Source organism: Athene noctua, chromosome 14 (genome assembly GCF_965140245.1).
Source record: "Athene noctua chromosome 14, bAthNoc1.hap1.1, whole genome shotgun sequence".
Classification (NCBI taxonomy): Eukaryota; Metazoa; Chordata; class Aves; order Strigiformes; family Strigidae; genus Athene; species Athene noctua.
Genome location: NC_134050.1, coordinates 2,760,173 through 2,784,993, shown reverse-complemented (window position 1 = coordinate 2,784,993; position 24,821 = coordinate 2,760,173). Strand labels below are relative to the sequence as shown.

At 39.6% G+C, this 24,821-nt stretch overlaps 1 protein-coding gene across 1 annotated transcript in view; it reads left to right on the top strand.

Annotated features, from left to right (window-relative positions):
- SPON1 (spondin 1) overlaps positions 1-24,821 on the top strand; it is a 188,325-nt gene that overhangs the window by 158,838 nt on the left and 4,666 nt on the right. Inside the window, exons 8-15 of the mRNA XM_074918292.1 lie at positions 14,862-15,063; positions 16,152-16,292; positions 16,635-16,710; positions 17,130-17,312; positions 17,641-17,811; positions 17,925-18,092; positions 18,954-19,118; positions 20,610-20,873. Of these exons, the coding sequence (XP_074774393.1) occupies positions 14,862-15,063; positions 16,152-16,292; positions 16,635-16,710; positions 17,130-17,312; positions 17,641-17,811; positions 17,925-18,092; positions 18,954-19,118; positions 20,610-20,873 (1,370 nt within the window). The remainder of the gene's footprint in view (positions 1-14,861; positions 15,064-16,151; positions 16,293-16,634; positions 16,711-17,129; positions 17,313-17,640; positions 17,812-17,924; positions 18,093-18,953; positions 19,119-20,609; positions 20,874-24,821) is intronic.

Genomic DNA, 24,821 nt, shown 5'->3' with positions numbered 1-24,821 from the left:
TGCAACACCGTGGAACGTGGACTTCCGTGTACACGTAGCCCAACACTGATAAATACAAACCTGGGTCAGAGATAGGATGGAAATTATTCTCCAGGATGTCACATATTCCATTATTAAACACTTAGACTTTATAAAGAATTAAATACCAGTACAGATAGTGTGTCTTCCCAAATACTTTAATGTGTTCATTCTGGCTTTTCCTGATATATAAAAAGGCAATATTGATGTTGGGGAGAAAAAAAATAATTGAAAAAGTAGCTTTAACTTTCTGTCCTAAAATCTGTTAGATTCTAAAAAACTGGCAAGACGTCCTCACTTCTCTGCAGCCCTAGTTAGAAGAAAGAGTATGGACAGGGCTCTCCAGAAGTATGATTGTAATTACTACTATGCACATCATGTGTTTTCTAATTTTATTTTTTTTTTTTCATTATTTTAGGTTTAGTAGGTCAACCTATAGACTATGTATTTCAATGAAAAAACTCAAGATATTTTATCTAGGAAAGCATAGTGAGAGTATCTGACATTAAAATGGTTTTGAAATATTCGCAAACATTACTTTTCATATTCCTCTCAATTTTATTTTTTTTTTGTTTTTAGACAAACACATCACTGCTTTCCAACCTTTTTACCTTCTCAGTACGTTCTTAGTTACAACCAATGCACATCGAAGTGCTAGGCATTTTTATTTATTACAATTCTCGACCATTTGAAGTTTGGAAAATTATCCTTTCCTTCCTTATGTCTCTTCTGTTTCCATTTCATCCCGTGCCATTTGTGTGAGCAGTCACGGTCCTGTGGTTCTCCTGTGCCTCTTGAATGTGTGCAGAGCTTACTCTTCTTGTCCATTTAAGCAACTCTTCTCCATTTATTTGGAGATTACCTGAAAACACTCCAGTATGCACCTGAAAGTGAAGCTTAGCAGAAAAGGAGGCCTATTCCTTTTTATTTCAGATTAATAGAACTATTTAGTCCAAGTAGTTTATAAGTTAGTGTGGTTACCTCATTGTCCCCTTCAAATTATCCCATCAATCGCCTTCCATTTCAAGTCTTACATATCTTTGATATCTTTTCTCTGACTACAGGCTGTTTTTCCTGGCTTGCAAGGAGGATATCAGAAAATGCAACAGGATATTCCAAAGTATGGTTTTCAGCATTGAGATAGATAATATGACTAAACTGGGTGACGAAGTAAACTGTTCCAGAAATCAGGCGAAGAGTATTCTGTAGAAAGGTGATGGGAAATGCAAAAATGCTCTGATCCAAAATATGTTTGAGCTGATGGAGCATGCTAGCTGGAGAAAAAGGAAAAAAAATGCTGACGTAGTCTTTTGCGTCTTCCTTTATTCTTGAGTGAAAGCTCGTTCAGTCTTTGCTTTCTTCCAGGATTCTTCTACAACAATTTGAGCAAAACCCATTTGTTGTATATTTTCACCCTGCAGTGAATTTGCTGTGATCAGTGAGTCCTTCATTACAGCATTTGGGAATAGAAAGCCAAGCCACAGATGATGAGTACGGAATTCCATCTATTTGGCGTTTCAGTGTTTTGTTTGTTTCTCTTTGATTTACCTGTTTTGCTTACATTTTTTACTTTTTGCTTTTTCTTTGCTTTACTAATCTTCTGCTATTCTTGTGCCCACAAAACTTCTCTTCCTTAAAGTAGCCTCCATATTTAGATCACTGAATGATTATTATATGTTGTTAGTTGGAGCAGGACTTTGGTATTCTGAAATGTAACATAACTCCCTCTTCTTATTTTATGCCTCATTGTTAAAGAACTCAATTTATCATGTCTGATATTTCACTCTTTACAACTCACAGTCTTAATGTGTTTTCTCACTGATAAATATCCTCGTGTAAAACTACCCAAGGTTATGTATACAGCTGCATAGTTAAAAGAAGTCTTCAGCAGGGAAAACAGCTTTAATGACGATTTGTGACTCCATTAATGTTACTGGCATTATCTAATCAATTCCATCAGATGGCAGTGAGCTGAAACATAAACATTATCCCTGTAAACATGATGTGTTACTGAGCCTCTCGGGTGACCTTCTCACGTGTCGCAACTTTTGTGAGCTTCACAGAGAGGGTAATTTATGAAAGGACTTTGGAAGGCATTTAGGCAACCATTTGCTGTGAGCACCTAATTCCCCAACTTTCAATTCCTGAAGTGTTTACATAGTGAAATAGCTATCAGTGACTTCACTAAATGCATACAAATAAAACCAACTTTCAGTGCTCCCAAGGGTGAGGGCACCTCTGTTAGGCAACAGATCACAAGTAAACCGTATCACGTTGTCCTGCCTGTTTTATCAGTGAGGGCCTGACCTTCAGGTATAACTTTTAAGTCAGCCACACACCCACACGGCCAGCAAAACAAAGGGTATTCCCCAGTATGGAGAAGACTCTCCCAGTACCTAAGGTCTAGGTTTAATTCCCCTTTGCTCCTGATGAGATTTGAATGGTAACACCTACCTCTGACTGTAAAATTCAAATAGCAACCTACACAGTGAGAGCCCTTCACTACCACGTACCATGTTCTCCTAGCTCAAGCCTTGCTGTTTTCCATGGAATAATTAACTAATTATTAGCCTGAGAAAGAAAGCAATCACTAGGATTTCCTCCTCAAGAAAAGGGAGAAGAGGCAGAAGAGTTCTCTGAAGGAGATGAATCTCTAAAATGTTTGGTAAACAGTGAGTTAACCAGCTTTGTAAGTTGGGGAAGGGGTATGTGTGGAATAAGTACAGATCAGCTGCATGTTCTCATTAATTAAAAATCACTCTGTCTTTCTTTTGTGGCCCTTATGCAATGACGATAGCTTTTTGAGTTCCCTGGCTGCCTTGGGAGAAGGACTGTTTCTGGCCAACAAAAATATTTTGTTCGACTTCCAGGTTTTTAGCGCTTTTGTTTTTTGGTTTGTTTTTTTTTTTTTGAAACACCTTCACGTTACTTAAATCAGAATGCATGACGTGGGTAATTTTTGAAAACAGATTTGTCTTTTTTTTTTAACGATAATTACTGAATTCAGTTTAAGAAACAATATTTCCGTTCACTCAAAAATGCCCTTTTAAATAAATGGTAATTTATTTAGATCTAGTTGAAATTGATTTTCATTACTTGCTAAATTTCTCTGTGCTGGAAATAGGACAAAATTACACACGTTTGCGTTGCATTCGTAATAAATGGCTAGTTTTTTTAGAATGACGACTTCAAGTAGATATTTCCTTTTGTGTTGCCCTATAAAACTAATGTGTTATTTGAGGAATCTTTTTGAGATTTTTCTGAAAATGTTTCAGAAGTAATCTTTTTTAGGATTTATGTAATTGATCTTTATAGCTAGCTATCTAGAGAATTTGAGAAACTAATTTACCTACTCATCTGTGTGAGTTATCTATTTCTGAGCTGCATATGTGGATAAAAAGCACGTGTGCGTGTGCCACAAATAATGCTGGCGCTTTTCCTTTAATAAAACCTATATTAAAAATATTTATAGGCTATATTCAAAACGCGTACTTTGTGCTGCCTACATTTGGAGTAATTTCTTTTGGAGAGCTTAATGCAGAGACTGTTGGAAGAAAAAGAAACAGATGTGCAGTGAGCTCCATGGCCTAGATCAGTGATCTTACTTGTTGCCTCTGATTTTGGTAAAAACAAGTGTCAACAACTTGATCATGTTTTAATTTTAGGATGGTTCACTGCAGTGAATTATTAGAAATAATAATTATTATTTATTATTAATAATTATTAATATTATTATAATTATTTATTATTATTTATAATAATTATTATTTACATTAAAATAATTAAGCAGTATATACCAGCTACATTTTTTAAGGCGTTTGAGAGCGGGTTGGTATGTGCTAGAATCCTGTGTGACAGCAGCACGGGTGTGAACCGGCCAGAACAAAAAGAGCAGCCAAGCTGTGGCTGTGCAGCCTTCAGACAAGGTGAGCCCCCCAACGTGTGTCCAGACTCCCCAACACAAACTCACACTTTGTTGCCAAGTCTTGCATCAGCTGCTGCTCGAATGCAGCCCAACAAACCCACCTCATTCACCCATAAGCCATAATTGCACCTTAAATGTTTGCATTGTCTGTAGGGAACGCTACACTTTTGTTAGGGTCACAAAGTACATGACTCGTTCCAAGCCAATGGTGTTTGTTTAACTGTTTAGGAACTCCACATCGCCAAAATATGGTCCATTTAGTCGTGTGGTTATGAAGTTAAGCCCCTGTTTGCGCAGCTGTTACCCCGGGGATGCTCTGGGCTCATTAATGTGCTGCCACCACCCCGCTGAGGGTGGACACCCCCACGCACCAAAGCCCAGCAGAAATCCTCGCGGTCGCGTTTCCTTTGGAGCCAGATGTTTCCTGGGTCTAACTCAGAACCCCGATAGCAGCACCGAACCCTGCGATCTACTAAATCTGTACTGCTCAGCACGGAGAGGGGAAGATTCAAATCCATGCGCCTTTCGGCTTTGCTAAGAGAGAGGATTTAGATAAAAAAATAATGAAATGCCCAGAGCCCTAGTGACTACAGACCTGACAATGTCTGTAAGTTGATTTTGTGAACTAGTCTTCCTGAAGCATCTTATTAAGCGTTGATAGAATTATTTACAAGCACCCCACCAAACTTCTCACAGCATACAAACTCAAATTCATTCAATGTGCCTATTAATTTTCTTTAATCGACTTTAATAGAGAAGGGTTTGAATTTTGCAGTCTTTGCAGTTCCTATTCATCCATTTAAAACATTTGATGCGAAATGAAGCTTCTAGCTCTTTAAAAATATTACGTATTCACAAAAGTTTTGGTTTGAGTGATGTCTAGGTGAGTACATGCTGAGATCAGTTGCTCATTTTCAGTTGATGTAACTCTCGCTGTCCCATTAAGAATGCCGAAAAGATTTCCTGTTCTACCATGCAATGCGCTGCCCATAAATAGCTGATATTGGTATTAGAATGTAGTTTATAAAAATATACATTAGAAATTACCAAATTCAGTTGCCTAATTAATCAAGTCCTCAGACTACCCAGCTGAGAATTAAAAACCAGACGTTTTTGAACGCACATACTTGTATTTGGGTTTAACTGGCATTCTGAACTGCAATTAACCAGCTGTAATGGGCATAGTTTAAATTTTATTTGTTGTCTTCTCCAAAGTCATAAGAAAAGCTCATATCATAGTTCTTTAATCATCTAGCCACTGTATATCATTAACATTTGATTATACAAATTGCTTATAAACACTGTTCCACCTAATGATTTGTAAAATACATCACGCATGTATAATTTCACCTGGTGTGACTAAGAGTCAGCAGAGGGTTATATAAAAATAAGGAAGCTTATTATTTGTTGCTACTTTTTATATTCCCTATAATGCTAATTTTTCCTGCATACTTGTTAGACATTTCCTCCTAATTATACTTTTCAGAAAGTGAGGTTCAGAGATTGTCTCACTCAACAAGTTTCCATACCCTTCCGTGGCTGCAGTTAACCCACTGAACACCTTATGAGGCACATGTGGTTGCATTAAGTTTCTTTTAACAGAGAAAAGTGAGTGTAATTAACTCTCTTGGTATAAAAGTGTACTTTAAAGCCAAGCAGCTGTTAAATCTTTTGGTGAGGAAAGGGTGAAGACATAGGAAGATTGGGACATTATTTAAATTAAAAGAAAATAATGTAGGTCACATGGGCAACTATTTGCTATGCTGTGGGTGCAACCCAGTGACTTCAGAGCGTTTATGATATGGTGGAACTTCGGTGACTCCGTGTTTAGGGAGCTGGGGTGTGAAAAGCACACACGGAGGAAGGAACTCACAGTCCTGATCTAAAAAAAAAAAGTTATTTTGGACACCCGTAATGTCTTAATGTTACAACAGATTTTTGAAAGACATTTTCTTTCCTTTATTACAGTAGCGGGACTGTGAATAGTGTGGCCCTTGCAGAATATATTTCATGTTGTATCATTATATAGAATACTTGATAAAATTAATAGCAGTACTACTGCAGAAAACACAAAGCAGTACCGCAAGGCTGCACAGAGACATGATCGTTACTCAAAGTTCATTATTCCTCCAATTTTAATTATTTTCTTTAAAATAATCAATATTTATACTATAGATAAATTCTGTCAGTGTGCATCATAATGCCATTAATGGTAGCTGATTTACTCCAAAGCTAAGGTGCAAATAATCTCACTGGTGTGTAACTATCCATTTAGCATACAGGACAATTTCATACGTTTGACTTTCCTCATGTGAGTAGTTACACAAATATGATTTGTGAGAGTACAGTCTCACTCCGTACACTGGGTAGCACAAACAGTTCAAAAGAATAACGGATTAAAACCAAAATTTAAATAACTATTGTGCTAGGACAGTGTCATTAGTTACCTGAAGCAAGCCTTAATGACCATTTTAGGGATTCTTGGGCAGAAAAATAGGTTACAATATCAACAGATCTTTGACCACACTGGTGTGAACATGACTTAGCCATCACACAGGTGGAAAGTCGGCCATAAAAACCAGTCAGTGCCATTATAACATGAACATTACTGGACCTGAAGTACACGGAGTTCACCATAACGTGATTTTTCCGTCAATAACAGCTGCATCCAGGAAAATAAAACTTCCAGCAAAGACATAATTAAATTTCCTATCTCATTGATAACAAGTCATCATGAACAACTGAAAATAAAAGGCTATAAAATTGCTAGTAGCTAAAGCATGAAGAATTGGAACAAGGAATAGGCTGATGAACTGTCTGAGTTACAAATTTATTCTCAGTGACTTGCCGTTGTAATGAAGTGGGATGAGTGAAATGTGGTTGTATTTGACATCTCACTGGGTCTATGTTATCCTAAAAGAAACTGAGTTTTTTTGCTGAAGAATTATGATGTGCTTTTCTCTTGACAAATGTTTTGATTTAAATTTTGAGATGCTTGAAAGTATTTTCTAAATCCCTAAGTGGCTCTCTCCAAGTACAGATAGACTTCTGTCAGAACAAAAGTTCTAATGTTGTTATTTTGCCCATATTTTGCCTTAAATAGAGACCCTGGGAATATTTTTAAAGGGTTTTGTGTGAGGTATGTCTTGTCCAAACTTAAAACCCTACCTTAATTCTATGGTGAAAGCATTACGGTCTCTCTATAGCGTATGTATTTATAACCATGAAGAGTCCTCATAACGAATAGGTACCCAAGCCGTCTACATCTGTAAGAAATGCGCTGCAGTAGGAGCAGGTCTGTAGTGTGAAACAGTGCTGAGGAAGTGGTGAATGGGGGGGATGGACATGGCTCTGGACGGCTGCTGTGCTGGCCCCACGGAGGGTGGTTGCCTGCTGGCACCCGGAGCGCTGGGGAAAAGCTCCAGGCGAGATTGATCGGAAAGAAATCGGGTCTGCACTGTGAGATTGCTCTGGGATACGAACCAAAGCACAGTGGGAAATTCCCCTCGGAAGCGCACGCCCCATCTCAGCTAAAACACCCACGTATACCTGTCCCCCTGCGCTCATACGGACGCTGCGCAGTGTCATTGCACATTAAAATTCATCGCTGGCACAGAATAGTAGAAAGTGATTTCAGGGTTTGCCTGAACAGAGGGAAATAGCATGCTCAATTATTTTCTTGTCTGAGTGAATTTGACCCATGGATTCATTTTTCGAACAAATGCAAAATGCAGGAAACATGACGTGTCAATTACGCTTCACCTCGTAGGTGAAGACACACACCTACAACACCTTGTTTTCTATTGGTTTAATTTCACCATGTTAAATAATGAAATTTTCATGCCGAGTTAGAGGAAAATACAATGTTTTACTTATGTTTGGAATGTTATATGAGCTGTTTAACTACGATGGTCTTCTATTGCCATCTTTTGGAAAAATGACTCGACGATCGGTGAGTTGAAAAACTCGTTTGTGTCTGACCAAGTTTAATGAATGTACAGAGATCTCGGTATTCCTGCGATCACTTGTTAACATCTGGTAGCTCATTATTTCCTCAGAAACTGACCTTATTTGAGACGCCATGTAAAGCATAAAAGGATGAGCAAAAATTTTGCGAGAGCTGTAGTGGAAGCCAGTGAAATGCAGTGAGATGGAAATCTGAATGCAGAGCTCAGACTAATGCGGGAAATATTTTTGGACTGAAGCCTTTTGGAATGCAAAACAATTTTTAATAGTTAAAAGTGAGGTATTTTGGTGAAACTGCAGGAAGAAGTGGAGGAAAGCAGCACATAGGGATTGGCAGTTGCGCGCTATATCGTGGCCAACAGTAATATTCTTTGTCAGAAGTAATCAGGACCTGAGTTTATATAACACGATATATTATAAATATGAAACATTCATTCTTTAGCGATTCCATGGTAAACGATATTTTCCTTAAATTAATTACAAGCAAAAAAAAAAAAAATTATCTTGAAGTCCTGAAACACCTAAAAATGATCAAATCGCATCCTATTTTCTTAGAAACTAACTTCTTTACAATAAAAGCTTTCACAGGAAGTATAACAGAAGCAAAAGGAAGCCATCTCTCAGAGGAAAAATGCATTATCTGTAGGAGAAATGCAAGCACGTCAGTTAAATACCTTCGTTGGATTTATGTGCTCCGTTTTTTGGATGAGATCTCTTGTCATAGTCCAATATGGAAAAAATGCCTCCTCACAGAGCATTTGTTATGCAGTGATGATGAAAACGTTTTCTCGTTAAAAATCTGGGGTTTCATGGTCAACTGCTCATAAGGCAACAGGTATGTAGTTTTAATATTTCTGGGTTTAGATTTTTAAAGAATTCTAGTTAGTCATAAGCTGTGGTAGTAACAATAAATTCTTGCAGAATGTTCTAGGCGTTCTTTGGTATCTTCTACTGCAAAGAGATATAGCCATAAAACATGAGAAAATGCCACGCTCTGGTAGCTCTGTGCTTTTTAAGTGTAATATTTTACTAGCACGGAAGGACTATTTGAGTCTTACAGTTAAAAGACATATTAACTTCAGTAGTCTGATGACATGCATCCCAGGAATAGAATATGATGATAGCCTGCAAAGATTTCTGTTGCTTCCACCCACCCCCAAATAGAGTGTTCTGTAGAGTATATATTTTTATTCTTGCATGGCAACACTTTATTTCGATAATGCCACTACAGAATGTGTGTCTTTACTTACTATTTCTGTAAATCTCTGGAGTGGTTTCCCCCCTCCCCCTCCCCCAAATCCTTATCTCTCTTGTTGTCTCCCACTGTCACATTGTGCTGTCTATTTTAAAATGGGATAAAAGCCAATATCTGTCAATCCAGATGTAAATGAAGTTTCCTTCCACAAAATGACAGTATAGTACTAGGAAACATTTTCAAAGTTTGGAGAAGGCCAGACAGACTCTCTTGTTTCTATGGCAACACAATGGTGTGTGTCTAGTTCAGCTATTTTCTCCTTTTATGATTTTATAGATAGCTGGGATTAATCCAGCGAAGTTTAGTATTGTCAAACATAGAAGAATTCCAACCCCCGGTCTAATCAGAAATAGTAACGTGTAAAGGACAATCTGATATACAAAAAAAAAAAAAAAAAAAAATATATATATAGGGGGAAAAATTCAGTTGTGACTTTTGATAACGTGAAGACAAATACATAAATCTCTCTGCAGGTAAGAAACAATTCTGAGTGTTCCAGCTTTGTGCTGGGCTAATGGTTAAACTATATTTTAGGTCAGAAAACTCCCTGCGGTATCTCCTTCCTCCCTGCGGTATCTCCTTCCTCCCTGCGGTATCTCCTTCCTCCCTGCGGTATCTCCTTCCTCCCTGCGGTATCTCCTTCCTCCCTGCGGTATCTCCTTCCTCCCTGCGGTATCTCCTTCCTCCCTGCGGTATCTCCTTCCTCCACACTGCTGATGTGCTGCCTTAAGGACCACCATTTTCCCTAAACCGTGAGCTGACCCCCGCTTGTATCCCTTGAAATACTTTGGAAGTTTCACAGAAGTGTCAGTAAACTCCCGACAGCTGTACGCAGGAGTAATTTATGTCGAATGAGCCGTTTATGCATCAGCAGAGCTAATCAAAACACTTTTGTTAAAAGGCATTGACTTTATAATTAAAGCCTTCACCTAAGAATTGGATCTAAATGGTAAATTTATGGTTTCACACTGAACCAGAAAATCTTCACAGTGTTTTTAGATTTATTTTTTAAATATAAATTCTAAATTTTATCCAAAAGGCAGAAATATTTCTCCAAAAGCCAAAAAAACTACTTGAAGTAAATCTCAGGCAAAACACATTGTTAAAATCCGTATAAAATAACTGGCATTTTTACCAGTTTTTTATAATTCATCTAGATTTGAGATTGGATGTGATGGAGGTCAAAATGCATGTATATATTTGGGTAATTAATATAAAAGCTTTCATCACATCAATTTCCATTTTACGAATATTTTAAGAACTTAACAAAAATGAGTAAACCCAACACCATACCGTGCCCTCACAACTTACTTAGTCTATTTTAATGGCTCTGCAGAGTTCCAGTTACATGAGAAAATAACGTAGCTTCTTATTTTTCACAGCAAAAGGACTAAATAATGCTGAATGCTGGGCTGTATACTAGCAGCACGAGGCTGCAAGTTTCTACCTCTCCTAGCATGAAGTCACATGCTGTTGTAAAGCATTGTGTTTACTCAAGTCTTTGCATTTATAGTTATAGGCATTTATTAAGTGTTGACAAAAAAAAAAAAAAAACAAACCCTAATCACAAAACTACCTCATGCTTATAAAAAGAATTAAAGTCTTAAGTGTTATTTGTATTATCAAGACTTAGGGAAACTTCATTGTTTGACAGATGGTTTGACACCCACATTAAGAAACTCATAATTCACTATAAAAAAAAAAAAAAAAAAAAAAAGGAAGAACATATGTGTTTGTTGGAAAAGAAAAAAAAAATTTCTATCGATCATTTTTTTTTGTCAGAGCAAGCACATATGGCAGTTCCATTTTCTATCACTTACCATTTACTTTGTGTTTAAAATTCAAATGTCACTAGGCAAGGAAAAAAGTTGGGTATTAAAACTAAGAACAATCACTGCAAGAACTTTATACTGATTGTTCATGGAAATTAATGACCATCCAATTAAACCAAACTTAGTCATCCCCCTCTATCCTTGCTTTTGTTTTCTTTACATGTTCCTCCCATTGGTAGTTACTGTTTTATGATTATTTCCCAACCATCTGTTGACTTTCCTTGAGCCAAAATAATTTCCCTTTATAATTTTGTGAGTAATCATGTATGCAGTATTTTCATGCAATTATATGTCTACTTGCTAATCCTAACTCCTCATTCATGTGTAAATACTCACTGAGTAACTGGAACAATTTGCCATTTAAATTTCTAGCGAACAGGAATCTATATACAAAATGTAAAACTTCCAATTGTTATCTCTTCGTGTTACTAGGAATGTAATGAGAATTGAACATTTACATCTCCAGACACCAAAAGGCACCTGTAGGTTAGGTGGATATAGATGCTGCAGGAAGCGGAATGTCTGTTGTATTTGCAAAGGTGGTGAGATGTTGGACACCTTCAGAGATTATACTGAGACCGAGGAAATGTAAAACGCAATTCCAAGCTTTTGACACTTGCAAAACCAATGGTTTTGACATGCATGACAATACTGTTTTAAATTCTTTGACGTTAATTTGAAGGAATATCTACATTTTGTAGATATTCCAATAGCCTCATAGTAATTATTTTTGTTAAAGGATGGTATTTGCTGTAATCTAATATTCAGGATAAATTAAATCGGTAGCAAACCACAGTTCATTGCTAGAACAGACTCATAAATAAGTCTATAATGTTTTATCTGATATTGTTAATGGGAGAGGATCAGAAATCTGGCTGTGATGGTTCTTATCCTGGGTGAAAGAACTGATCTCTTATCGCTGTTTCTCAGGACAAACAGGGCATGGTCAGGGCTATGTAGATTAGCCAGGTGAAAAGGAGGTACAAAGCAACAGTGCTCTTACAACATCCCATAGGATTTTCTTTGTAAATATACCTGTAATTACTCCGGGCAAACAACGTGTAGCCCCAAAGCTCCTAGGAAGTGAAAAAGAGAGGAGTTTCCTGAGTTTGTACAATTCGAGTCCTTTGGCTTCGCAGTCAGCCCGGCCTGGATAAATGCGGTAATGCCGTGTATTGCGAAAGGATTCCTGAGGCATGGTTTGACTTTATATGCACAGTACGTGATCTAAGAAGTGACGTGAGGTTATTCTAAACAGGAGCAAGTGTTGACAGCACTATGGAGGATAAACCCACTGAACTGGTTTGTGACAACCTGCGAAGGACTCGCACAATAAGCAGCAGTTTTCAGAAATCCTAATCCTAACTTGAGAGATCTGAGAATTTTCTGGCAGTGAGGAAAGCCTGTTCACATTTGTTAACTGTGTCGTTAAGGTACACCCCTTCTGAAGGTATTAAACCAAATAGCTGGTATATTAATGAATAATACATCATTATTACCTAAAGTAGCAATCCAGGTGCGTTTAGCTGACAACGTCTGAAGGATGCGCTGCACAAAGTCCTTTTGTAATGCTTTATAATAATACTTCGATTAATGACATTTTAGAGCAGCATTTGTTCTGATTAGCGGTTTTAACGTCAGCGGTCAGGACGTAATACCTTAGTGGTGTATGCCAGTACATATCGATCTCTTTTAGCTGATTATAGGCACCGTTCTCATTTCAAGAGCTTACGTACAGCGAAGTAAGAGGTTGTACACGCAGGTCTTTTTGTAGTCCAAAAGCTAAATGCATAGGAATTTTTTGTGGAGAAAACAACAAAGCATTCAAGGCCTTAATTGTACGTGCCTGTCACATCACAAGAATAACAGGTGACAAAAATTTTCCCTTACTACGTGTCTAAAGTAGCCAAGTGATTTCCAACCCTCTGCCTTTAAATGGTGTGATCGTGTCTGCCTCTCTTCCCTTTTCCGAGAGCGTGTGTGCACAGGGGATGGAGATGATACCAGCTTAGTATCAGCTTGGGTGCGAGACGCGGTAGCGAGCGGCTCCGCACTGCCCTTGCTTTTGCCTTGCAAGAGCCAACACGTGTGTCTCATCTGCAATGTCCACATTAGACATACTCTTGATGTAAAGATTAGGTATACAGACATACATCTCTTATTTTTACTGTGAACTGTTTCAACTTCTGCTTACTGTTTTAAATATAAAATTCCTATAGGGAATTCTCAGAAACCCTTATAATGCAGTAAATCCTCTAGTTAATTGAAGTCAGTTAGCAGGCTTTTTGAGACTAATCACTGCTACGTACTTGACAAATATATCAGGATACTGTATTCACAGAGTGAAGCTGATACCGTCGTTCATTATTTTATAACTGTACATTAGACAAATTGTTCCATTGAAATCAGAGTTCTATCTGTCATGGAAAAAAAAAAAAAGTCATTTGCATCTCTTTGCTGTAAAGGCAGGATTAATGTCATCAAACAGTTAGAAACTCTCCCACTCAGAGTCTTTAATTCAATGTAAGATAATTTACACAGTAAGAAACAACTTCTAAAGGCTCTGGAATAGAAGTGGCCAGAACATTTCAGCCACTAGCAAATGCTTACTTGTGCAACTTGCCTCTTGAAGGTGAACTAGATAGAATAATTTTTAGGCCTCCTACATTTGAAACTGAGTGCTAACTACTCTGGGCTGTTCTGTATTTAATAATGTGCTAAAAGTGCTATGAGCCAGAAAAAATAAACAAATGAAATATTTCCACAGCGATGCAAGCATTTATAGGAAGAATACATGCCTTATGACTAGAGAAGAACAACGTGCATTATATATATAAAGCTACCTGACAAAAAGCAAAGATGAATAACTTAAAAAAATTAAAATAATAATAAACACTCATGAGGCAGTGTGTTTTGGCATAAAACTGAAAAACCACCCTACGTGACTCTGTATTGACCCAAGTCTTGTAACTGAAGAAAACTTGGGTTGCCCCGAGACTGGTATTTGGTAGAGCAGAATTGCCAAAATCACATTTTAAATAACTTTGCATTTGTCGTTGCTCGTGAGATAAAAGCCATGGAGAGGTCCAGCTTTCATCTGTGAACAGAAACCTCCAGTTCAGGCCTGATTTTGTTTGTCATTTGCATCGGAACGTGATAGTTGCTCGTCGGCATTGCAGGGCCCTGCGTGATTCAGCATGATTTCTTCCTAAGGGAACGGCTGACAGAGGCTGCATCCGTGGAGGCATTTTCACATACACTGGCAGAAACCTGCAGAAATCTTGGCTGAACTCTCTAGGGCTGGCAACGGCCATTACTCTTTCACCTACATGAGCACTAAAACTCTATTAAAGAGTGGGTTTTTTTGTGCGCACACACAGAGCGGCACTTCCAAGCACTTTTGTCATTGGAGTCTGTATTATCTTTTGGGGGGGTAAAAAGTATCCCAGCAATCAAAGCCCCGGGGTATTTCTCTGCTATTTTACTTCAAATTTTCCTAAGTGTCATGACAGATTTTTTTTTTAATTGTTATTAGATGACTACATTATATATATATATATATATAAAAATATATATATATATATATAAGCATGCTGTTGCAGCTCTTCATTGCTAGATCCCTCTCACCCATTAAAACTGTACACCTCCTTGAAGGATGTTAAAGCTGTTTTTCAGGTGGAACAGAGACTGAAACTAGAGAGTGCTGACCAGCAGTCCTCTCCCCGTCCTGCTTCTCCATCTCTACCTACCAGACACAGCATCGTGCCAGCGTTCAGTATTTCCCAGCCTGAAGCACCAGCTTTATTGCCCTCTAGCAGCAAACTAAAATTCAGTTGTTAATAGTCTTCCTATGGCAAATTTGCAGGAGAGCTGCTCCCTCTGCTGAGTTTTCTGTTGATCGCCACCGGCACCTGATGTCCTTCCTCACCATGCTGGGCCCCAGCCCCGACTGGAACGTGGGTCTGTCTGCCGAAGACCTCTGTACCAAGGACTGTGGCTGGGTTCAGAAAGTCGTTCAGGATTTAATACCCTGGGATGCTGGCACAGACAGTGGTGTTACCTACGAGGTATGTGGACTGTTTGTAATATAGTCAAAACAAAGTTTATCTTAAAGCGGTGAAGAATGAAAGCTATTTGATCCGTAGTGATGCCACATACGCCTTTATACTACGCTCCTAATGAATTAAAAGGCATTTAGACTGATGCTAGCTACAGTTGCTGTTGGTCATTGGGGCTGAATGTTGTGTCTGAATTCCCTGAGCATTATTATTAGTGGGATAATATTACATTCACCTGGGATGATATTATATTCACCTATTGAATAAATGGAGGACTTGTTTTTGCTCAAAACTAAGCATTACGGTGTCCCACCCCTTTGATACAGATCTGTGTGCAGCCACAGCAACCTGAGTTTTCTACTGTTTCAACCCAATGCCAACTATTCTGTTTGACACAGAAAACTTAACTGTGCCTGAGAACAGGGACTGAAACCCTGAACTTCTCATCTCTACGAGACTCTAAAACCATCCATTTTCTCTGTCTCCGTTACTCCCTAGGAAGATAGTCACATCATCCTCAGGTAAAGTCCTGGTTTGACCAAACGAGTTATGCCAAGTTAAGGAACTGGTTAGATCTCCATAGGTGACAAGCGTACCTACACTACATTTCTATACAGACAGTAAAGACATCTGAAGTGAGACAAGATTTGTCACCTCCTCAAAAACCACGCATATTCCCTTTTCAGATGACAGAAGATGGTTGTTATTTTCTGTCAGACCTGGTCTCTTTAGAACCTAAGGAATTTCTCCAGTTACAATGCAGCTCTGGATGCATACTGAATAATATTTTTTTTATTAGTATAGTCACCTAACCACACAACAGGGCATATAATTTATTGTGAACCCAGCTTCAGGACTGAATCCTGAAGTGTTAGAGAAGTGCTTCCTGACACACAAAAAAACCCAAACAAACAAAACCAAAAAAACCCCACCAAAAAAAATCCCAACACCTTGCCACTACGTATGAATGTGCCAAGCTCATCTCGTATTGGAATTTCCCAGCTTATCATTTCAGAGAAGTTTTCACTTCTGCGGATGATCTGTATTAATAATAATAATTACTAGTTTCTTTTTTAACTTTTTTTTTTTTCTTCCAGTCTCCTAACAAACCTACAGTGCCTCAAGAAAAGATCCGACCACTTACAAGCTTAGATCATCCTCAAAGTCCATTTTATGATCCAGAAGGAGGATCTATCAAGCTGGTAGCCAGAGTTGTCATTGAGAGAATTGCACGCAAGGTATATTATACAGATAAGATTCTCAAGCAAGTAAAAAAAACCCTTCATAAACAAAAAAACCCTAATGATCTTCTCCCCTCCATCCAAATCTATACTCTTTAACCTACCCACCACAAAGATAATGGCAGAAAAGAACTAAAACTGTCTTAAGGTATGACTTCTCCTACCTTTGGGAATTACTGTAGCTGCTCAATTGAGGATTATTTTTATGTATGCATAGGAATTAGGAGAGAAAAAAGTGCTGTATATGTAATAGTGTCTCACAGTATACTATTTTAAACCCTCTTGCTGCGTCCACATACGAGTTTCCTGTATCCAAACTCCACAATAATTTCTTTGCAGGGGGAGCAATGCAACATCGTACCTGATAACATAGATGATATTGTGGCAGATCTAGCACCAGAGGAAAAGGAAGAAGGTACATTTTAAATTAGTTTGTGCTGTACTACTTTATATTTTGTTCCATTCTCCACTGTCGTTTCTTGATAAAGTACAAAACTGCCTTCAGAGCAAAAGTCCCACTCAGTGCCAACGAGTGATTCAGGTTTTTATCTTTTCTGGTATCTACTATTAGCCTTCCTTTATGCAGCAAAGAAATTGCATGTATACCTGGAAGGTGACAATAACAATAAAAGTGAGAAGCCTTTGGGCGTTCAAATAAATTATTTATTTTTTTTTAAGTTGGCAGTTAGTCTTTTTCTTTTGGGCTAAAATGAAGAAGATAAAATGCATGAGGGAAGAATGTCTCCTGTTAGCATCTAACGTAATGACCAGCCGCGTAAAGAGAAGCAAATGAAAGACTGTTTTTAACATTCACCCCCTTTTCTTATTTTTTAGATGATACCCCTGAGACCTGCATATATTCAAACTGGTCCCCATGGTCAGCCTGCAGCTCCTCTACCTGTGAAAAGGGCAAGAGGATGAGGCAGAGAATGCTTAAAGCTCAGCTGGACCTCAGCGTGCCCTGTCCGGACACCCAGGATTTTCAGCCATGCATGGGTCCAGGCTGCAGTGATGAAGGTAATCAAGAGGAAAGGGTGGAGAACAACTCCCTTAAGGGTTTACTCTTCAAGTTCTTGAAGCTGTTGGTCGCTGCAGTATGGCTTAGGTTATGACAAAGGGAGGAATAATTGCGGAACACAAATTGAAGCCGTCTCTGGTTATTTCTTTTTATCCAAGTCGGTGAATGGGTGATACAGAAGTATAAAGGGAAGGAGTAAATAAGCAATAGAGAAAAGGACAGAAAGTGAGAAGCAGCGTAAAAGTGATACTGTACACAAAGGGACAGCTACAGATTGATCAGCAGTTCTGCTAATATTAGCAATTGAAATGGTTCTCTGTATTTTAGATGGTTCCACTTGCATGATGTCTGACTGGATTACATGGTCCCCCTGTAGTGTTTCCTGTGGGATGGGAACGCGATCTAGAGAGAGATATGTAAAACAGTTCCCTGAAGACGGCTCTATGTGCAAGGTGCCTACCGAAGAGACAGAGAAATGTATTGTAAATGAGGAATGTTGTAAGTATTTTCTGTAGCTTTGTAAAATCCAGCCCACAGCAGAAGCACTGCCCAAACCTTTTTTATTATATGAGCCGTACTCATGAACGGTTTTCTCTGTCCGTTTTGACTAGCCCCTAGCAGCTGCCTGGTCACTGAATGGGGAGAGTGGGATGAATGCAGTGCTAGCTGTGGCACGGGGATGAAGAGACGACACAGAATGATCAAGATGACTCCCGCTGATGGATCCATGTGCAAGGCAGAAACTACAGAGGCAGAGAAATGCATGATGCCTGAATGCCGTACGTGTCCGTGAGTTTATCCTGTCTATGACAAAAACAAGCATCATTTCTGATGTGTTGCTCCACCACATAAAGATTATAACTAACCCAGAAGCAATGTTGCTTTTTCTTGTTCTCCTTAAAATTAGATCCCTCGGGGAATGTGCATTAAGTACCACATTCGCCATCAAGATGAGAGCATCCGTAAAAAATACTCAGTGGTATCTTATTACTGTATGACCCATACAGTGATGCGTGTATTAGCAAGCCATACCCAAGCAACTCTGATTTAGGGAATACAAGGTATATTTAGGCTAGAATTAAACAGTGCCCTCTCCTTGTAGCCCATGAACAGTTCAGAAATTGGGTCAAGTCTTTTGTGCAGTCAGCCAGCCTCACCCTTACTGTGACTATTAATATTGTTTTTAATTTCTTAACGAAACGTTAAGATTTTCACCAGAGGCAGAATTAAGTTTAAAAAGATTTTTGGTAGATAAAATGTGGCCGCATCACATTTTACACTCTATCGATTTGACTTCCAGTGCTGTCCGTTGCAACGATCCAGGGTTTTTTACTGGAGTTACGATCGAAACGTACCTCCTTAAACTATTTATTCCCTGAAAGCACGGGGACTATGCAGATACAAACAAGCTATAGAAAAGGTATTAAAACCAAAGAAACCTTCCAATTTAATAGTCTTTTCTGAGCTGCTCCAGCAATGTCATTCAGCTTGTGATTCACTTTGTCCAAACTGACAACAAAGTATAATTGGTTAATGACAGATAAAACATAGTCCATTTTCCACCTGTATTCTTTACAAAACGTATTTCTTTGTGATTTACGTATAACGAGAACTCATTACCTTCTTTATTTTCTCATTAGATACCATCCCCTGTCTCCTCTCTTCTTGGTCTGAATGGAGTGACTGCAGCGTAACGTGTGGGAAGGGGATGCGAACCCGGCAAAGGATGCTGAAATCTGCGGCCGAGCTTGGGGACTGCAACGAGGAACTGGAACAAGCAGAGAAATGCATGCTGCCCGAGTGCCGTGAGTGCGGGGAACTCGGGGGAGGAGGAGGTTAATTCTGCCTGGTACAGTCTGTGGGCCACAACGCCCCCCCCAGTTCTCAGCGTTGCTTCTTAGATGCTCACAACAGCTCCTTTTTCGAAGAAAAGTTATTACGTAGACAACTATTTCCTGCTTGGCTTTGGTTATGGAACAGAATTTGACAATTTTAGAGAAATGTTTTTTGAAATTAGGAATGCCACGGACTGCTTTCTGTTTCTGCTTTAGAGGGGGGGTCTACAGCTGGCAAGAGTAGTCCTTGCCTCCTGAACTCTGTAAACAAGTGACCCGGTACTCTCTTCTGATTCGTGCTTTCCATCCACGTTTCACTCCTAAACTACCTACAGGAGAATCAGTAGTATGGGAGTTTTATCATCTGTGGATTTTTTTTTAATGATTGTATTTTATTACTGTTGTGTACTTTTGGCTATTGAGAGCTGGAATATGATCACGGCTTCATTGCAGCTTGCCTTACTCTATACTGCTGACCAATATTGCTTTGGGTATATGGCTCCTCCGTGTTTAACACAGCACTCTAAAGTTTTAGACAACAGTTTATGCACTTCTCAATCGTAAATAAGTCAGCTTTATATATAAATTTTTTTACTCAAATGCAGAATGGGTGATTGGGAGGAAGGACTGAAACAAGGAAGGATTAAAATCACCCGTGTGATTGTTTTAGCTCACAGAGGCTCCATCTCTGACCTGTATCATCACCTTGTTACGGATCCACATCCTTTTGCCACCTGGAATATCTTTTTTTTTTTACCTTACTCCTCTAAAAACCCCCACTTCTTGGACGGTGCAAGTTTCTAGTTGCTTTGCCGTCTTTACGAAGCACGGTAGCCTAAGGCACCGCTGGATAAGAGAGGCTTGCTTTTAGTGTCCTCTTGCCAGCTGGTTTATGAGGCTTTAGAACTAATTACATTATTTTTCACAGTAAGTATTGGCTAAAAAAGGCTTTTACGCTGTAATTTGCTAATTGAGCTTTTTAAAAATAATGTGAAATATCATTTTGATTAGTATTTACTGGGGCTGTGAGTTTTAAGCAGCGCTGAAAAGATGAAAACTCTTAAGACATAACGGTGTTGGTGCATCTTGTTTAGTAAGGCTGAGATTGCGGGGGTATCGGATTCTTTGTGAATATAACTCTTGTTTTTAACAGCTTTTCCTTATAAACTAGACATATGTGTAGAGACTGGAAAATTGAGGAAGGCACAGGAGAACTCTGTATAGGTTTTCTGTCATTTTAATGATCTGGCAGCACCACTCCTGAAGGAGAAATGGAGCAAAGTGTCAAATCAAAGTTCTGCCAGAAATGGGCTCTGAAAATGTTGATACGTGACCTCACAAAACTGGCAGAGAAGACGGGAGGTGTCAGCTGCGCTCATGTATTCAGGCAGTAAAGACGGGTGGGGTCCATCTGTGTGTTTCTGCTTGGTCTGATGGTTTCTGTGTCCCCCTTCTGCGCAGCCATCGACTGCGAGCTGACGGAGTGGTCGCAGTGGTCGGAGTGCAACACCTCCTGCGGGAAGGGCCACAGCATCCGCACCAGAATGATCAAAACCGAGCCCCAGTTCGGGGGAACGGCCTGCCCAGAGACGGTCCAGCGCACAAAATGCCGAGTGAGGAAATGCCTGAGGGGCCCAGGGATGGAAAAACGGCGCTGGAAAGAGGCGCGGGAGAAAAGGCGAAGTGAACAAGCCAAAAAAAATCTGGAGAGCGAGCAGTACCCAGGTGAGGGGGAAGGCAGGGCGGCGCTGCACGAGGGGAGCGGCTCTGCGCCCGGAGGGACAACACGCGGGGCAGGGCAAGGCAGCCCCCCACAAACCCCCACCCCACGGCTCGCATGCTCTGAACTCTCTGCACTCTTCACATTCCTCGCATTCTTCTCATTCTTTACATATTCTGCATTCCTCGAATTCTTTGCATTCTTTATATTTCTTCCATTTTACAAATACTTTACATTCTTCGAATTATTCTTATTCTTCGAACTCCTCACATACTTCGCATTCCTTGAAATATCTGCATATTTCGCATTCTTCTAATTCCTTGCATTCTTTGAATTCTTCGCGTTCTTCGAGTCCCTCGCGTTCTTTACATTCCTCCCAGTCTTTGAATTCTTCTCATTCTTCGAATTCCTCACATTCTTCACATAGCTTGCATTCTTTGAATTATCTGCATTCTCCGCATTCCTCGCATTCTTCGAATTCCTCGAATTCCTCGCATTCTTCGAAATCTTTGCATATTTTGCATTCTCCGAATTCCTCTCATTCTTCGAATTCCTCGCATTCTTCGAATTCCTCTCATTCTTCGAAATCTTTGCATACTTCGCATTCTTCGAATTCCTCGCATTCTTCGAATTCTTTGCATATTTCGCATTCTCCGAATTCCTCGCATTCTTCGAATTCCTCGCAATCTCTGCATATTTCGCATTCTCCGGATTCTTCGCATTCTCCGAATTCCTCGCATTCTTCGAAATCTTTGCATATTTCGCATTCTTCGAATTCCTCTCATTCCTCAAATTCCTCGCATTCTTCGAAATCTTTGCATATTTCGCATTCTCCGAATTCCTCGCATTCTTCGAATTCCTCGCAATCTCTGCATATTTCGCATTCTTCGAATTCCTCGCATTCTCCGAATTCTTTGCAATCTCTGCACATTTCGCATTCTTCGAATTCCTTGCATTCTTCGAATTCCTTGCATTCTTCGAATTCCTCGAATTCTTCGAATTCTTTGCATATTTCGCATTCTCCGAATTCCTCGCATTCTTCGAATTCCTCGCAATCTCTGCATATTTCGCATTCTCAGGATTCTTCGCATTCTTCGGATTCCTCGCATTCTCCGAATTCCTCGCAATCTCTGCATATTTCGCATTCTCAGGATTCTTCGCATTCTTCGGATTCCTCGCATTCTCCGAATTCCTCGCATTCTTCGAATTTCTCGCATTCTTTGGACTCTTCGCATTCTTCGAATTCCTCGCATTCTTCGAATTCCTCTCATTCTTCGAAATATTTGCATATTTCGCATTCTTCGAATTCCTCGCATTCTTCGAAATCTTTGCATATTTCGCATTCTCCGAATTCCTCGCATTCTTCGAATTCCTCACAATCTCTGCATATTTCGCATTCTCCGAATTCCTCGCATTCTTCGAATTCTTTGCAATCTCTGCATATTTTGCATTCTTCGAATTCCTTGCATTCTTCGAATTCCACGCATTCTCCGAATTCTTTGCAATCTCTGCATATTCTGCATTCTTCGAATTCCTTGCATTCTTCGAATTCTTCGAATTCTTTGCATATTTCGCATTCTCCGAATTCCTCGCATTCTTCGAATTCCTCGCAATCTCTGCATATTTCGCATTCTCCGAATTCCTCGCATTCTCCGAATTCTCCGAATTCTTTGCATTCTCCGAATTCTTTGCATTCTCCGAATTCCTCGCATTCTCCGAATTCTTCGAATTCTTTGCATTCTTTGCATTCTCCGAATTCCTCGCATTCTTCGAACTCCTCGCATTCTTCGAATTCCTCGCATTCTCCGAATTCCTCGAATTCTTCGAATTCTCTGCATATTTCGCATTCTCCGAATTCCTCGCATTCTTTGAATTCCTCGCAATCTCTGCATATTTCGCATTCTCCGGATTCTTCGCATTCTCCGAATTCCTCGCATTCTTCGAATTCCTCTCATTCTTCGAATTCCCCGCATTCTTTGGATTCTTCGCATTCCTCACATTCTCCGAATTCTTCGCATTCTTCGAATTCCTCGCATTCTTCGAATTCCTCTCATTCTCCGAATTCCTTGCATTCTTCGAATTCCTCGCATTCTCCAAATTCCTCGCAATCTCTGCATATTTCGCAATCTCTGCATATTTCGCATTCTCCGGATTCTTCGCATTCTTCGGATTCCTCGCATTCTCCGAATTCCTCGCATTCTTCGAATCCCTCACAATCTCTGCATATTTCGCATTCTCCGAATTCCTCGCATTCTTCGAATTCTTTGCAATCTCTGCATATTCTGCATTCTTCGAATTCCTTGCATTCTTCGAATTCTTCGAATTCTTTGCATATTTCGCATTCTCCGAATTCCTCGCATTCTTCGAATTCCTCGCAATCTCTGCATATTTCGCATTCTCCGAATTCCTCGCATTCTCCGAATTCTTCGAATTCTTTGCATTCTTTGCATTCTCCGAATTCCTCGCATTCTCCGAATTCCTCGCATTCTTCGAATTCCTCACAATCTCTGCATATTTCGCATTCTCCGAATTCCTCGCATTCTTCGAATTCTTTGCAATCTCTGCATATTCTGCATTCTTCGAATTCCTTGCATTCTTCGAATTCTTCGAATTCTTTGCATATTTCGCATTCTCCGAATTCCTCGCATTCTTCGAATTCCTCGCAATCTCTGCATATTTCGCATTCTCCGAATTCCTCGCATTCTCCGAATTCTTCGAATTCTTTGCATTCTTTGCATTCTCCGAATTCCTCGCATTCTTCGAATTCCTCGCATTCTTCGAATTCCTCGCATTCTCCGAATTCTTTGCAATCTCTGCATATTTTTGCATTCTTCGAATTCCTTGCATTCTTCGAATTCCTCGAATTCTTCGAATTCTTTGCATATTTCGCATTCTCCGAATTCCTCGCATTCTTTGAATTCCTCGCAATCTCTGCATATTTCGCATTCTCCGGATTCTTCGCATTCTTCGGATTCCTCGCATTCTCCGAATTCCTCGCATTCTTCGAATTCCTCTCATTCTTCGAATTCCCCGCATTCTTTGGATTCTTCGCATTCCTCACATTCTCCGAATTCTTCGCATTCTTCGAATTCCTCGCATTCTTCGAATTCCTCTCATTCTCCGAATTCCTTGCATTCTTCGAATTCCTCGCATTCTCCGCATTCTTTGCATTCTCTGAATTCCTCGCATTCTTCGAATTCCTCGCATTCTCTGAATTCTTCGAATTCCTTGCAATCTTTGCACATTCTTCGAATTCCTCGCATTCTTCGAATTCCTCAAATGCGTCACATTCCTTGAAATCTTTGCATATTTCGCATTCCTCGAAGTCTTCGAATTCTTTGAATTCCTCGAATTCTTCGAATTCCTTGAAATCTTTGCATGTTTCGCATTCTTTGAATTCCGCGCATTCTCCGAATTCTTCACATTCCTCGCATTCTTCGAATTCCTCGCATTCTTTGGGCTCTTCGCATTCTTCGGATTCTTCGCATTCTTCGAATTCCTCGCATTCTCCGAATTCCTCGCATTCTCCGAATTCCTCGCATTCTCCGAATTCCTCGCATTCTCCGAATTCCTCGCATTCTCCGAAGTCTTTGCATTCTCCGAATTCCTCGCATTCTCCGGATTCTTCGCATTCCTCACATTCTCCGAATTCCTCGCATTCTTCGAATTCCTCGCAATCTCCGCATATTTCGCATTTTTCGAATTCCTCGCATTCTCTGAATTCTTCGAATTCCTTGCAATCTTTGCACATTCCGCATTCTTCAAATTCCTCGCATTCTTCGAATTCCCCGGATTCTTCGCATTCTTCAAATTCTTCGCATTCTCCGAATTCCTCGCATTCTTCGGGCTCCTCGCATTCTTCGAATTCTTCGCAATCTCTGCATATTTCGCATTCTCCCAATTCTTTGCATTCTCCGAAGTCCTCGCATTCTCCGAATTCTTCGCAATCTCTG